At 37.2% G+C, this 14,458-nt stretch overlaps 1 protein-coding gene across 1 annotated transcript; it reads right to left on the reverse strand.

Moving 5' to 3' along the window:
* Positions 1-528: 528 nt before the first annotated feature.
* LOC140145795 (glutathione peroxidase 1-like) lies at positions 529-12,299 on the reverse strand. Its single transcript, XM_072167473.1, has 3 exons — positions 11,931-12,299; positions 11,034-11,104; positions 529-3,774 (listed from the first exon to the last, which is right to left on the reverse strand). The coding sequence occupies exons 1-3, from the start codon at positions 12,183-12,185 to the stop codon at positions 3,492-3,494; spliced, it is 609 nt and encodes a 202-aa protein (XP_072023574.1). The 5' UTR covers positions 12,186-12,299; the 3' UTR covers positions 529-3,491.
* Between the last annotated feature and the right edge of the window lie 2,159 nt (positions 12,300-14,458).

Here is a 14,458-nt window from a genome sequence, read left to right on the forward strand (position 1 = left end):
CCAAGTATGCTAGACCTTTGGTGTTTTCAATATATGGTAATGTTTGTATAAGGTAATAGTTATAGTAACTCAATTTTCAAAAATGCCTCGTTTGGCCCCCATGGACCAGATTGTGTCACATTTACCTCTTGTTCTTTAAGAGACTTATGTTTGTCATTATCTCAAAATGTGACCCATCATATTGAAACATGGCGTTGTCGGAAACCCACATTTAAAGATAATAAAGAAAATGTGCCCCCCAAAATAAAGAAAATAATAAGAAATTTGAACTGTATTTGTCACATAAAATTGTCATTCTATGTGTGATATTAATGAAAGAGGTGCCATTTTAAAGCTTTAAAACAGTCCTTGAATTTGGTGATGAAATCTACAAGTTCATTTTTGATGACAACTGCCGTGTTTCGATGTGATGGGTCACAAATAAGGTTTACAGTTCAGCATTATAAATGAGGGCACCTTGTTCATAAATCATTTGGGATTTCAGTTTTTAAATGGGATGATTTAAAAAATGACATGACACAAAACATCTTTATTGGGTGTAACACTTTCATGCTATTGTTTATTAAGTACTGTTTTTACATAGTTTGTTTACTAGGTATTATGTAGCTAGTATCATGAAGGTACGGTTTATGAGCTGGTGTATCAAAGCTTAAATGCTGGGCAGGATAAAGCTAATCGTTTTGGTGTTAAATAATGGTAGATAATCTGCAGTACGTTGGAGCATCACCTGCCGTTTACAATGTTAACCGAAAACCACACACTAATATATGTTAATACTGGTATTTAGAATAAATAGGGTTAAATATCCTTCACACTTTGGTTCACAGCTTGTAAATGGGCTATTCCAGTTGAAATCCATACACCCCCTATGGAAGATGACCTTAGTCTCCCACACAAGAAATGTGAATTTCAAATGGGACTACCCGAATGGTTGATTCCATCCCGAAGACACCTTTAGAAATCCATGTGTGGGAGATCAAGATAATGTCATCCATAGGGGGTGTATGCATTTCAACTGGAATAGCCCAATAAATAAATAAATAGGTCAGTTCTGAGTAACTGTTGCTATGTCAGTATTTACTGTAAAATGCCCGCCATCATTTTTCAAAGAAAAAGTGGCAAAAATGCATAAGTAGTAAATACATCATGATCACGAAATTGCATGGATAAATCTTATGCTAACTTACATTTCCATCCAATCCATTGCCACATTATACAAGTAGAATGTTCATAAATATTTATTGCATTCTTGCAAACAAATGCCCTTACAGATCTAAATTGGTGTATTGTTTTAATATGTCATCCTCATATACGCGCCGCCATGATGTATTTCAAAGTGGAAGTTGTATTTTGCGAGTTTTTTCACTGAAAATTCACTTCTAATGAACACCCCCCTTTTCGAAAATACAATTGAATTCCCGGAACATTTAATTGAGCAAATATGGTATGTCAGTCAGTGTGATTTACAAACCTAGATGGAGAAAGATGAAATTATTGCACCCAATGATTTTGCATTTTTATCCTCATAATAAAAGCAATAAACAATGTATACAGATCCATGTATCCCAGGGACACCACACCCTACTCCATACTGGCATCAGGCCTTGTCATCTCCCTTATAGAAGTTTATAACAACGCCGTCATTCTAGTAGGCTTGCAGAGTTTGAAATAAATGGGTCTGATACTCATGTTTATGTGCTCACTGTAATTGTTGATTATTTCAATCACATTTTAACACTTACAGATAAATAAAGTCTTGAACTAGGGACCTCCAGGTTTCTAGACTGACTCTTATTAACTGAAATATGTTAAAAATATGTCAAAAGACAACTGCATTACTTACATTTCATCACACATGCACACACGTAAATTAAGTAAATGTTCACACTCAACTCTGACTGTCAATGAAAATAATAATTCCATAAATAACAAGGAAACAGCCCAAAATATCAATGAAGGCATACACATAAAATTAGCTTCATTTTAGAGCAGAACTTTTTAAAGATCAGAACATTTTAACCCTCTCCTTCCCTATAATGAAACTAGTTTTGTTTATATGACATCAATTCACATCATCAATATATTGGTTTGTTCCCTATGACCATAATGGGCTATTCCAGTTGAAATCCATACACCCACATGGAAGACATGACATTAATCTCCCAGATTTCAAATGAAGTCACCCATTCTCTAAGTCTAACTTATGAATTGACCCTGTAGTAGTTTCAGCTGACTGTGGAATTTAATTTGCCCCAATCAAGTTAACTGAAGACAGAAGTATGCCTCTTTTCAGCATTTTGATTAACACAATATGTGACCCATCACATCAAAACTGACCACATGGTCGGCTGGCTTCATTTGACATGGTTCAATAAATCACAAGCCTTATTTTAACCAATCAGCAGGTAGTACCCATGGGGTTAAGCCTCTTCAGCCCTATCACCATTCATACCATGCTGCTGATTGGCTCAATAAATCATAAGTATACATGTACTTGTATAAGTTGTAACCAATCAGCAGGTAGTACTCATGTGGTTAAGCCTCTTCAGCCCTACCACCATTCTTACCATGCTGCTGATTGGCTCAATAAATCATAATAGTCTACTTGTAACCAATCAGCAGGTAGTACTTTATCTCATGAGGCACAACTTCTGTCCTAATTTTGCCTGATTGGGTCACAAATACAAAATAAATAGGGTTAAATACTGTTTTTGAAATAACTCATGATAGTAAAGTTTTCAAACTGACAATGTATATAGAATCTATACTTTGGTAATGTACACATTGTTATTTTTGCAAACAGAATTTTCCGTGATTTTTGCAAATTTTGCAAGTTGTTTATTTCTGTATTTCAATAAGTGTAAAGTTTACATGTATATGAAAACTGCAAGTTGTTATTTTCGCGCCTACACATCCACTCGCGAAATTCACAAAAATAAAACCGTCACAAAAATAGCAGCATATAATACATGTGTCACTTGTATGACCCACCCCATGACCCCCGGGGGTGGTGAGTCACTTTACAAAGGTGCGTCGGATTTAACTATACCATGACCCACATGTGCGTCTAAACAATGACGGACATTTGCCGACAATGACTGAGCCCCTCGTCAAAATTGTGACGCACATGTTAAGGATTATAATTATGACTGTCCTCATGACGCAAATTTGACTCACCATTTAGGTATTTTGACTGACACTGATGCACCTAACCATTGACGCACCTAGGTAAAGTGACTGACACTGACGCACCCCTCGGGGTATGTTGTGACACACATATTGAGTAAATGACCGTACCCTGCGTCACTAATTGGTTGGTAAATGACCCAACCATGACGCACATCCCCCGGGGTCCTAGGGTGGGTCATACAAGTGACATGTGTATAAAGTACTCACATACATGTAGGTGGTGCGTAGTTCTTTCCCAAGTTCCACCAAGAATAGTTCTATCAATGTCCCCCACCCCCACCCCCAAACACACACCCCACCCCCTACACACTCTTATTTTCTAGAAGACGTTGGATGTCACCAGCAATATCGATCGTCTGAAACTTGCGACTGTACCGTTTCACAGGAACTCCCGACTGGTCGATTAGAAACTTCTCAAAATTCCACGAGATATCGTAGCGACAAACAGGTGACCAAGTGAGGAGTTGCTGGTTCCCCATCAGATGATGCTGGTCATCGTGAGGAAAGGTAAGCTGCTCCTTCAGAAATGTGAAAAGCGGGTGCGCGTCTGAACCGTTCACGTTAATCTTGCTGAATAATGGGAACCTAAGATTTGAGGAAAAAAATTGCATTTGATGGTGATTAGTATAAATGATGGCCATACTCATTATAGACAACATGTGCACACATGGGCTCATGTGTCCCCAGTTGGACTCTTCCAGCTGAAATCCATACACCCCAATGGAAAACTTGACCTTAATCTTCCCTGGGTGGTGCAAATCCAGAAACTCTGACACATACCAAAGACAATTGTTTCAGCCATTAATAAATTGCCAATAAACCAGATGTCCGATTTTGATGGGTTTTGCATCAAATTGTAGCATTCATAAACTGCCAGAAAATAGTGTAATAAACAGGTCTCTAAGGAGGTATATACCACCACACTCCCTGTATGTTTACCGTACGGGGTGTGTGGATTTGACTGGAATAGCTCAAGAGTAGTGGTGCAACAGTGGGCATGGGGTAATTCCACCAGTCAGAACTCTTTCCCCCAGTAAAAACCCAAAATTACAAAAATGTCCTCTTTTTGCAGCAATTAAATTAAAACAGAACATTTTTGTAATTTTGGATTGTGTAATTAGAATTTTGTGCAAAATTCTGACACTGTAACCCAATCACACATTGTCTCATACATCCGAGGGGGATGACCATACATGTACTGGGACGTGCCGCAAACATTGGTGTTCGGCCTTTTGGTATAATACATTTGATAAATTTTGGATTTATAAAGCGCCTTTCTCCAGATCTTAGAGGACTCAAAGCACTGTAATTTCGCTGCAATGGTGAATCATCACAATCAGATCGCATCAACTAGGCCAGTTGCTGCTGAACGGCGCACACCTATCCGCATTTAGATTGTAACATCCACCAATTATCTGTGCAGCTCCCCAAGTTCCATTGGGTGAAGGAAGTTTTTGATAACCAAACAACTCACCGATTTTTGCGATACAGGAGGAAACCGGAGAAAACCTGCGAGAGCGCGCATGGAATCAGGATAAACCAAGTGCACATGAGTCCAGGGACAGACTTAAGTTTCATTTTTCTACTGGCCCTCCGGGCCAGTGAAATGGCAAATCTACTGGCCCTGCAATAAATTTACTGGCCCAACTTTTTCAATATGTTCTACTGCAAAAGTACAAATAAAGAAGCATGTTCCCATGCCCGTAACCAGGGGGCAGGTGGTGAACACCCCCTCGCCAAATGCCAAAAAAGTCCCCTATTTTGACCCCAAAAGTCCCATTCACGAGCGTAGCTAGCGAAAAATAGAGGTTTTCAGTCCTTGTCGGTCAAAAAAGGTCAAGATTTTGAACAAAAGCCACTTTTTAAAAACCCTGGTCATGCTGGTTATGGGCCTGCATGTTCCAATAGGACTTTTAAAGTTAGAGACTACCAATTACCAAACTTGACACATGTTACTTGTGTGTTAACATTATTTTATTCTGTGCCACCATGAACCCTAAAAATCTTTTTTCAGGATGTATGGTGCCACTTTAATTCAAGCAAACTTGAACATTTTTAATTGTTTTGTACTGAGCGTACTCAATATAGAGAAAGAGAGACTAGTCACTAACACAAGTTCAGTCAGTAGTCCTTCCTTAATCTATAGTTCCAAAAGTTCACAAAAAAAAGAAAAGCATGAAAGAGCTTGGAAATAGTATGTAGGCCTACATCGCCGTAAAAGCGGCCGTATATTTCCAACTTGCTTGCAACGCAAGGATGGGAGCAAGGATGGGGAGCAGAGACTGTCCAATTGTGTATGTGTCCATCACTGATTATATCTTGCCTTATATCAGGATCAAAAATCTAGTGGCCCGCCGGGCCAACATTGTTGGAAGTTTACTGGCCCGAGGCAAAATCAACTGGCCCCGGGCCACTGCTTAAATCCGTCCCTGCATGAGTCCTTGGGCTGCGCCAACTCGCTCTCCCGCTGTAATATTGTTGTGGTCACGGGTTATCAATTACCACCCCCTTTTAATTCTACCCAAGAGTTATGTTGATTACGTATAAGCATGTGATACCTGAATATCCATGTCTTAACTAATGGAGACGTCACAAGGGAGCATTATCATAACAGTGCATAGCTCTTTGCAAGAAGCTAACAACCTCCTGAAGGTCTCTTAACAATACAATGTTAACCTCATGGTCCACCCAGATTTCTTAGTAATAAAGGTAAACAAAGGATACCAGTGGTCCTCACATTGTTCTACTCGCCCACTTGCTCATCTTGGAAATGGTCCCTAATGAATATTAACTATTACAGTGATTGGTTAATGAGCTGGTTACACTTATATCTGAGGGCCTTATTGGTCAAATACTTAGTTTACAGTGATCTGTTATTTATCTTCTAGTGGTATATACTTTTGCCTTTGCCTAAGGAGAGAGAGTCGAACAGTAGAGCAGTAGATGAGTAGATGAGTAGGAGAGATTGAGTTCAGTATTCTAAGCAGTACTCTTAGGAGTTTTACAGTTGTGATCTGACACCGATCTATGTTACATGTATTTTACGCATATCTAATAAACCAGTAACTAACATAACTTGGAAGTATATTGTTCATTAATGCTTGTGGCACTTCATCTTACTTCATGATAATATTGTGAACCCACGGTTTACAACACTGGTGGACAGCGGTGGGATACAGACTTGTACATGCTTTTGATTTGACGTACTGTGATTCGACGCTACCAAAAATTAAGAACTTAAAGAAATAATTAGTGGCATGGCATACCAGATATGTGTAACCAAGATGTTTTTGATTACTCTATGTTTGATCATCATGGGTGTAATAGTTGTAACGGCAAATACAATTGACCAAGTTATGGGAAAGGAGGCCAACACATCTAACGATCCTGGAAATAATGGCGTCATTGTTATTAGTAATAATTATGAACACAGAAACTTGGACGTATATTGGACAAAGAACTTGAACTGCGCTTTTAAAACGCAGCAATATTGGATGGAGAACTGCTTGCCCATGATAGATCGGAAGGTCTATGAAGGCGCACTGTAGCCTGACGCAACAAGACATGATCATTTTCAACTCCAAGTTCAGGCTCAGCAAGTACGGACTCCAATTAACTTTGTCACTTCATTTCAGTAAGACAGTAACAGTTACGAACCTTCAATATGGCTTTCGCCAACTAAGCTAAGTAAAATCTATTCAGAACTGTTTTTGGTGCGCATTGAACTGAAACAATAACTTTGACAATGAACTGACAGTCACAAGCATTTTGTCTATACTAGGATGTTCTGCTGACTTTAGAATGACGGTGATCTTTTATTATTAATGATGTGTGTTAAAACTTCACGGAGCAGTATGGCAGTATCTATGTAGACTGGGTCTACATCCTTTGGAACTGTTTAGGGTGCACTCACCAATCAGTTGCCAACACTTTAGCATGCCTTAGAAACATGGCTGGGTTTCGTTAACAAAGGCACCAAGGAATTCACTGATACCTTTCAAGTGACGATCACTATCGTCAGAGTTTTGGACATTGCAAAGATATAGCGAGTCAAAATAGGGGACATGACCAGTCCCGTCCGGAAATTTGAAATGGCTGATGATGCTTTGTCTAGTAATGCACTGCATACTGCAGCAGAAGTATATGTATTGATCATGAACATGACGAGACATCTTCCAAAGATGGGAGAATAAGCTCCCATAATGGCCCGAAAGCCAACTAGAAGTTCTCAGTCACCACCATGGATCAATGGCTACACATCTTTAATTAAGAAGAAGATTCCAACTCACTGGATCTACGCAAGTCAGCAAATAACTTTGGGTTGATAGCGCTTACAAATACCGAGTTCTGGATTTCAGAAGTAAATTGCTTGCGCAATTACCCTTTGAGCGATAATCATTTTGAACATGGACTGCCAAACACAATTTTTAAACAAAACGGACAAACAGATGCACAAGTATTGATTCTGGACGCTTATCTTCAGAGCATTACTGTACTTGAACTTGGAATTGAATGAACTGCTTATAGACTGTTGATACACGATTTCAAAAGTGAAGACAAGTTAAAATAAGGACCATAGTACTGAGTTATATGTAAACAATTTTGTGACATGTATTGTTATTTTGATTCTGTTTACTATAAGAATAACAATTCAACTGGCCTTTAACAGATAAATTTAGCGGGCTTTTGGCAATATTTAATTAAATTTTTGATCTTGCAGTGTCCTAAATTGTCTGCATTGTTAACAATTTAGTTCTTTTTCTTGACACAAGATATTTGGATCTAGACAATGTCATGCAAAACTGTTATCAATCTGTTCTAACGTATGACATGTTGATTATGAAGTGATTGGTATAACTCTTTTGTGAGTTCAAATTCAGTGATTTTTAAATGTAAGGAAGTTTTTAATTGTCTAGCTTTCATCTAAAGTTGAATTGGAACACGATTAAGTTTGATTATAAAGAAGTATAATTGTTGCACCAACATGTTCCTGTACACATGTTAAATGAAAGTAACCGAAGTAGCGAATGTGTATATGTATTTAGTTTACTAACATACCATTTTCATTGTAAAGTTAAATATTGGAATGTCACAAATGATGTGATGATTCATGTTGACAAAATTCAACAATTGTCATAATAATGTCTGTAGAAAAGGAGGATGGGTAATTATTGAAATTAAGCACCAAAGAAAAATCTTGCGCATGAGGTATCACATCATCTTATTCATCTGTTCAAGAAAAAGCCACAATTAATGGCAATGTCCTACTTATGTTCATAAGTTCTATAGCTATTGTTGTATTTTCCTTGAAAACCTTGTAATTAGATGTAACTTCAGGTCTTATGTGGCACACGTCACAGGTTTGTGATTTAAAATAGCAGTGAAAAGTTGTTTTTGCCAACTAATTCAGTAATTAATTGTGACATATTTATGAAAGTGATTTGAAAAGAAAATGCAAAGTAAACCTGTCATTCTTATACATGCATCAGTAGTCTAAGATCTTGGGTCCTTGATACAGCATATACAGTCAAAATTCTTTACAAAGTTAGCAAAATAGACATCTTTTTACCTGTGATCGGCCAGGTAAATATCAACATTAGGATGGTAATCCTCTTACGAGACATTAAAATGCATGCAAAGGATGAATATTTTGATAATGATATACATTGCATATGTAAGAAAACTAACCAAAACCTGTTGATCTACAATTGAAAGTTAAAAGTGGTTAATTTTTTTTCACCTTTAAATTTTATTGACTTGATGAATTAATGATGCACACATAATCCAGTTTCTACCCATTTTGATAATGAATTTAGTAGCTTTTAGTATTTAACTTTAACAAAACTTACACTTTTGTAAAAGATAAAAGCGGAACATGCTTATAGTTATTCAGGCTTACGGCTCAAGTGGCATAATGCTAACCTTCTAATTATATCAATGTAATGGTTTGTTTGCGAAGAGTCGATGTATTATCCTTTAAATTAATTGCTGATTTTTTTTTTCTAAGTTATATTGTTCAAGTAAAGGTGAACCGACAACATTAGGTTTCCACTTAATACATTGAATATAATTTATTGTCCAATATCATGGTGTTGAGAAAAGTATGTTCTCTGAATATATGCTGTTACCCTACAATGTAATTGTTAAGTATTAATTAAGTACATGATCAGTAGTAATAGTAATTAGTATTAAGATTAGAATAATCTAACAAGTATTATTACTAGCTTAGTCAAAGGTATATGTATGTATTGTACTCCTGGAAAAGAGCCATCCCTCAAGGTCCTCATTATAAGAATTTTGGTATGTTACAATTTTGGGTGAATGACATGAATGTCAAATGAATTTGGAGGATACTGATACAAATCACTGTTAATCCCCACAGTTATGTTCCACTTTTGTTTGGTGGATCTGTCTCATTACGCTCAAATGAATTTTGTAAATATCTGCCAAATAAACTGCATTATTATAATCATATTATTGAAAGTTTGAGACTTTCAAAAGCATGCATACTTTTGGAGCAACATTTTTCTTTAAAAAAGATGGTCAATATACATGTTTCTCTGAATATTAATCTCAATTTTAGCCAAAAAGTCATTCAAATTTGACACTAAATAATTATATGCATATATCCAAGTACTATCATGCTTTTGACACATACATGTAGTATAGAACATTAATGTTTAAGGAGATATGATTATCCCTGCTTATTGACTTGGTGATATATGACACTAACTAGTTTTTGTTTTGTTTTCTACAAAACGGGTGATGGTATATAATATCGAAAAAAAGTTACTATTTTCAGTTAATCAAGCTATTTCGTTGACTACATCAAAACAATGAGGACATTGTTTAAATCAGGGAGGGGATAGTGTTGTGGTCACGGGTTATCAATTACCACCCCCTTTTAATTCTACCCAAGAGTTATGTTGATTACGTATAAGCATGTGATACCTGAATATCCATGTCTTAATTAATGGAGACGTCACAAGGGAGCATTATCATAACAGTGCATAGCTCTTTGCAAGAAGCTAACAACCTCCTGAAGGTCTCTTAACAATACAATGTTAACCTCATGGTCCACCCAGATTTCTTAGTAATAAAGGTAAACAAAGGATACCAGTGGTCCTCACATTGTTCTACTCGCCCACTTGCTCATCTTGGAAATGGTCCCTAATGAATATTAACTATTACAGTGATTGGTTAATGAGCTGGTTACACTTATATCTGAGGGGCCTTATTGGTCAAATACTTAGTTTACAGTGATCTGTTATTTATCTTCTAGTGGTATATACTTTTTGCCTTTGCCTAAGGAGAGAGAGTCGAACAGTAGAGCAGTAGATGAGTAGATGAGTAGGAGAGATTGAGTTCAGTATTCTAAGCAGTACTCTTAGGAGTTTTACAGTTGTGATCTGACACCGATCTATGTTACATGTATTTTACGCATATCTAATAAACCAGTAACTAACATAACTTGGAAGTATATTGTTCATTAATGCTTGTGGCACTTCATCTTACTTCATGATAATATTGTGAACCCACGGTTTACAACAATATCAATGAACCTTTTTTCTACAACAATTCTCAATGTTTGCAGAAAATAGCCCAATTTTGTGAAATTTCACCGAAATTTTATGGAAACTTTGTAAATTTTTAAGGTAAAATTTGGCCAATAATTTTAACTTTTCATAAATATTGATGGCGGGTCCAAATTTCTTGAAAAAAATGGTACGTGCATCAGTATATTGATGAGTCCAGCCGGTCCACTTTAAAATTCTCAGTGGAATACCCCTCCTAAACCAAACTTGTGAGTACCCCGCCCCCCCCCCCTCCTGTATCATACTCACTTAGGTTCAAAGCCATTTCCTGGACGGACATGTTTGAGTGAGCCCAGGATTTCCTCATTCTTGGTATTCTCCTGCAATAGAAAAAATATCAAATTATGTTCCTTTCTGTACATGTATGTACGGTACATGTAGAAGGGATCACTCAAGAGGCTGTGTACAAATACTCAATGTATGTAAACTGAGCTCAAAAAGAAACTTATAATTTTTTACAACTTGTGAATCACAAGGTCATATCGTAAAATACTGTCAATCAAAATGAACCAAAATTACACACAGGATTACCTTAATACTCTACTCAAAACACATGTCAGTAACCAAGCAGTTGTCCAACTGACTGAAAGTGCTATGACAAAACGGTTTTCAGTTTTGGCTTTCTTTACTCAAGGGCTTTTATACAATGTAATTTATATAAAATGACGCAGTTTGATGGCAAATTTGAATTCACCTTTCATAATCATACCTAATAAAATGATCAGTGTTCATACATATAGGCCTACAATCTACATGCAGGGCTGTCAACTCTCACGCATTGCCATTGGGTCACTTTCTCACGGTCTCACGCCAAGGTAGTATAATCTCACGCCTAGTCGTAAATCTCATGCAAAAAACTGGAAAATGAGTAAAATTCGTCATGAATAATTTGTTGCTCCTGTACCCCCCTCCCCGCTTTTCACATTCTCGAGCGCCGTGGCTCAAATAATCATGGTACAAAACGAACATTGGAGTCAGCATATCCCAGTACGCCTCTGTCTCACCAAGCAATTTCAAAAAGTTGACAGCCCTGTCTACATGTACACATGAATTAGTAGTAGCATGTCATGCTACATGTAATTTGTACAATGTGTAGGCTAGTCATGCTAGTTTGACTTATATTATAATTTATACATTATTTTTTACCTGGTGCCCAAACTGATTGCAGGGAAAAGCCAGCACCTGAAGTTGGTCTCCAAATTTGTCGACCAACTCATTGAGCTGGGTATAATCCCTGACGGTTGTGCCTCAGAGTGATGCAACATTTTCAACCAGCAAAACTTTTCCACGGTATCGGTCCAAAGAAATTTCCTCTCCAGTCAGCGATTTAGCAGAGAAATCGAACACTGATTTGGAAGTGGACGCCATCCTCGACATTTTACGAATGTGTGCTAGGCTCATGGCTGTAACTTGTCTATTTATTCAAACTATTAACATAAATTATTTAATTGATCATTAACGGTTGGGCCTATTCACGCCCATTCACGCATGACAATATTATTTTTCCAATATTTTTCTCTATTAGTGACGAGCTGTGAATAGCAGAAAGTTGTCCCTGCGCCAACTCGACTTTTTGAAACTCGCCCAACTCAAAACATCCTTCATCATAAACAGCCCCTAGTATGGACCGTTCACAACACTTTCAGACCTAAAAAATTTTAGGGGCCCCTTTTTGACATGAAAATTATGGGTCAACCCCACAGAAAAGCATACCGGCATAATTATAAACTCAATTTTCCAGCCAAATAGGCCTAGGCCTATGTCATTTTTTTTCAGCCCCCCCCTTAGGAGGGTCAAAAATCGGCCCCCTTTTTGCATCAGGCCTCCCCTTACAAGTGTTTGTGGACAAAGAGCCTACTGAACCTAAAGGTAAACATGGTAAAGCCATGATTTTTCCGTACGGTTACAAAATTTAGGCCTAATATTGATTCCGTGTTACAAAACGGACGAACCCCGTGATTTTCCGTTTTACATGAAAGTGCATACATTCCCATACAAGCATGTTTTTAAAAGTGTAATTTGTAGTGAACATGCTTTCTTACAAAAATGGGGTAACTTCGGTCAGCGGGGTAACTTTGGTCGGTCAAATATATTTTTTTTAAATGGTCATATTTTCGTACAGCAATATCATTTTTAGTCATATTTGGTGTCAATTTGTTAAGAAATATATTTGGAACTCTAATAATAATTTTTTTACATTTTTTCAGAAAAAATAAAAATCAATATTTGTGAGCAAGGATGTATGCTTGATTAATTTTGCAAGGGGTCAAATGTCACAAAAAACATCAACTTGTCCATATACAGCGAAAATCATTTTTTTATATTTTTTTTTCTTCATATCATGAATGTAATACTCTGACCAAAGTTGCCCCAAATGCGGGGTAACTTTGGTCAGGCATTTTTGAACCCCTAGGGCACCCTTGCAAAATTATTAAAAAATCTTTTTCAACTTCAAGGTGTAGAAGGGAACCCTAATGTCACAAAAAAGAGATAATTAGAAACATAATTGGTTTTGTTTGGAAGCAGTGTGGCATTTTCAAATTTCCGTGAGCAAACCCCGAATTCCGTGAATTTTTCCGTTTTCCGTATCACGGAGAAATCCTGGCTTTACCTAAAGGGAAGCTTAGCTGATAGCTGACACCAGATGGAAACTGATGGCTGCCAAGAAGGACCCGATTTTACTTGCACCAAATGAACTTGCACCTGTAGGCCTAAATAGAAGAGGCTGAAGAGCACAGAGCACATTCGTCCACTGAGAAGCACCGCACAGCAGTCCCGCATCCAGTTGCTGAACAGGCTTTTGATGAGAAAATGCATAGAAGTAGAAGAAGATTCGGTATTGTCTGTGTTTTAATCCTCAAGTATCAATGGACAAAAAACAGAATATCAACAGTTGAAAATACTTACAAAAGTTCATTTTTAGACAATGATTAAATAATAATAAATTTGCAAACGTTTTATTCTCTCATGGCACCTCCAATAGTAGAGAAGTTTGTATTCTTTTTAAAAACTCTTGCAATTTTGATTTGGTTAAAACTTATAATTATGACGAAGATGGTAGATTTATTATTTTGGATATTACTTTAAATAATCAGATTTATTCAGAAGATTATACCGTTATTAATGTTTATGGTCCAAACAAAGATGATCCTCTTTTCTTTGAAAGTATAGAAAGATGAATGACTTTGATTGCGAGTCAATTGTTTTTTTGGGGGGGGGGGGGATTTCAACTGTGTTCGCGATAAAATTGGGTGGGGTGGGGTGGGGGTGGGCTTTGGGGCCCAGGGTAAAAGCAGGGGGCGGCAAAAAAGGAGGGCGGCAGAAGATGAAGGGGCGGCAAAAACAAAAAGAATAACTAAGGAAAAAAGGGCGGGACTTAAGGGGAAATTAATGACACTATACCTTTTTGACCGGCAGCAGGGCAACAGGTCTAGGCGGTGGTGGTAATGGTGGGGGTGTAAAATTGTATGTTAAAAATTGTTGTGAAAAAAATTAGCTCCTACCCCCCGCAATAGGCCTATTATCACAAAATAATACAAACCATTCATTCTTTCTAGAAACATTAAATAAACAAATTCTGGCCAACAGTGCTAGTGGATATGCTGATTAGTGATTAAGTATTTTTGGCCATGCGAATTATTAACAACGTCCCTGATTCGGGCTCTGAACTTTTG

This window comes from Amphiura filiformis, chromosome 2 (genome assembly GCF_039555335.1).
Source record: "Amphiura filiformis chromosome 2, Afil_fr2py, whole genome shotgun sequence".
NCBI classification, from domain to species: Eukaryota; Metazoa; Echinodermata; class Ophiuroidea; order Amphilepidida; family Amphiuridae; genus Amphiura; species Amphiura filiformis.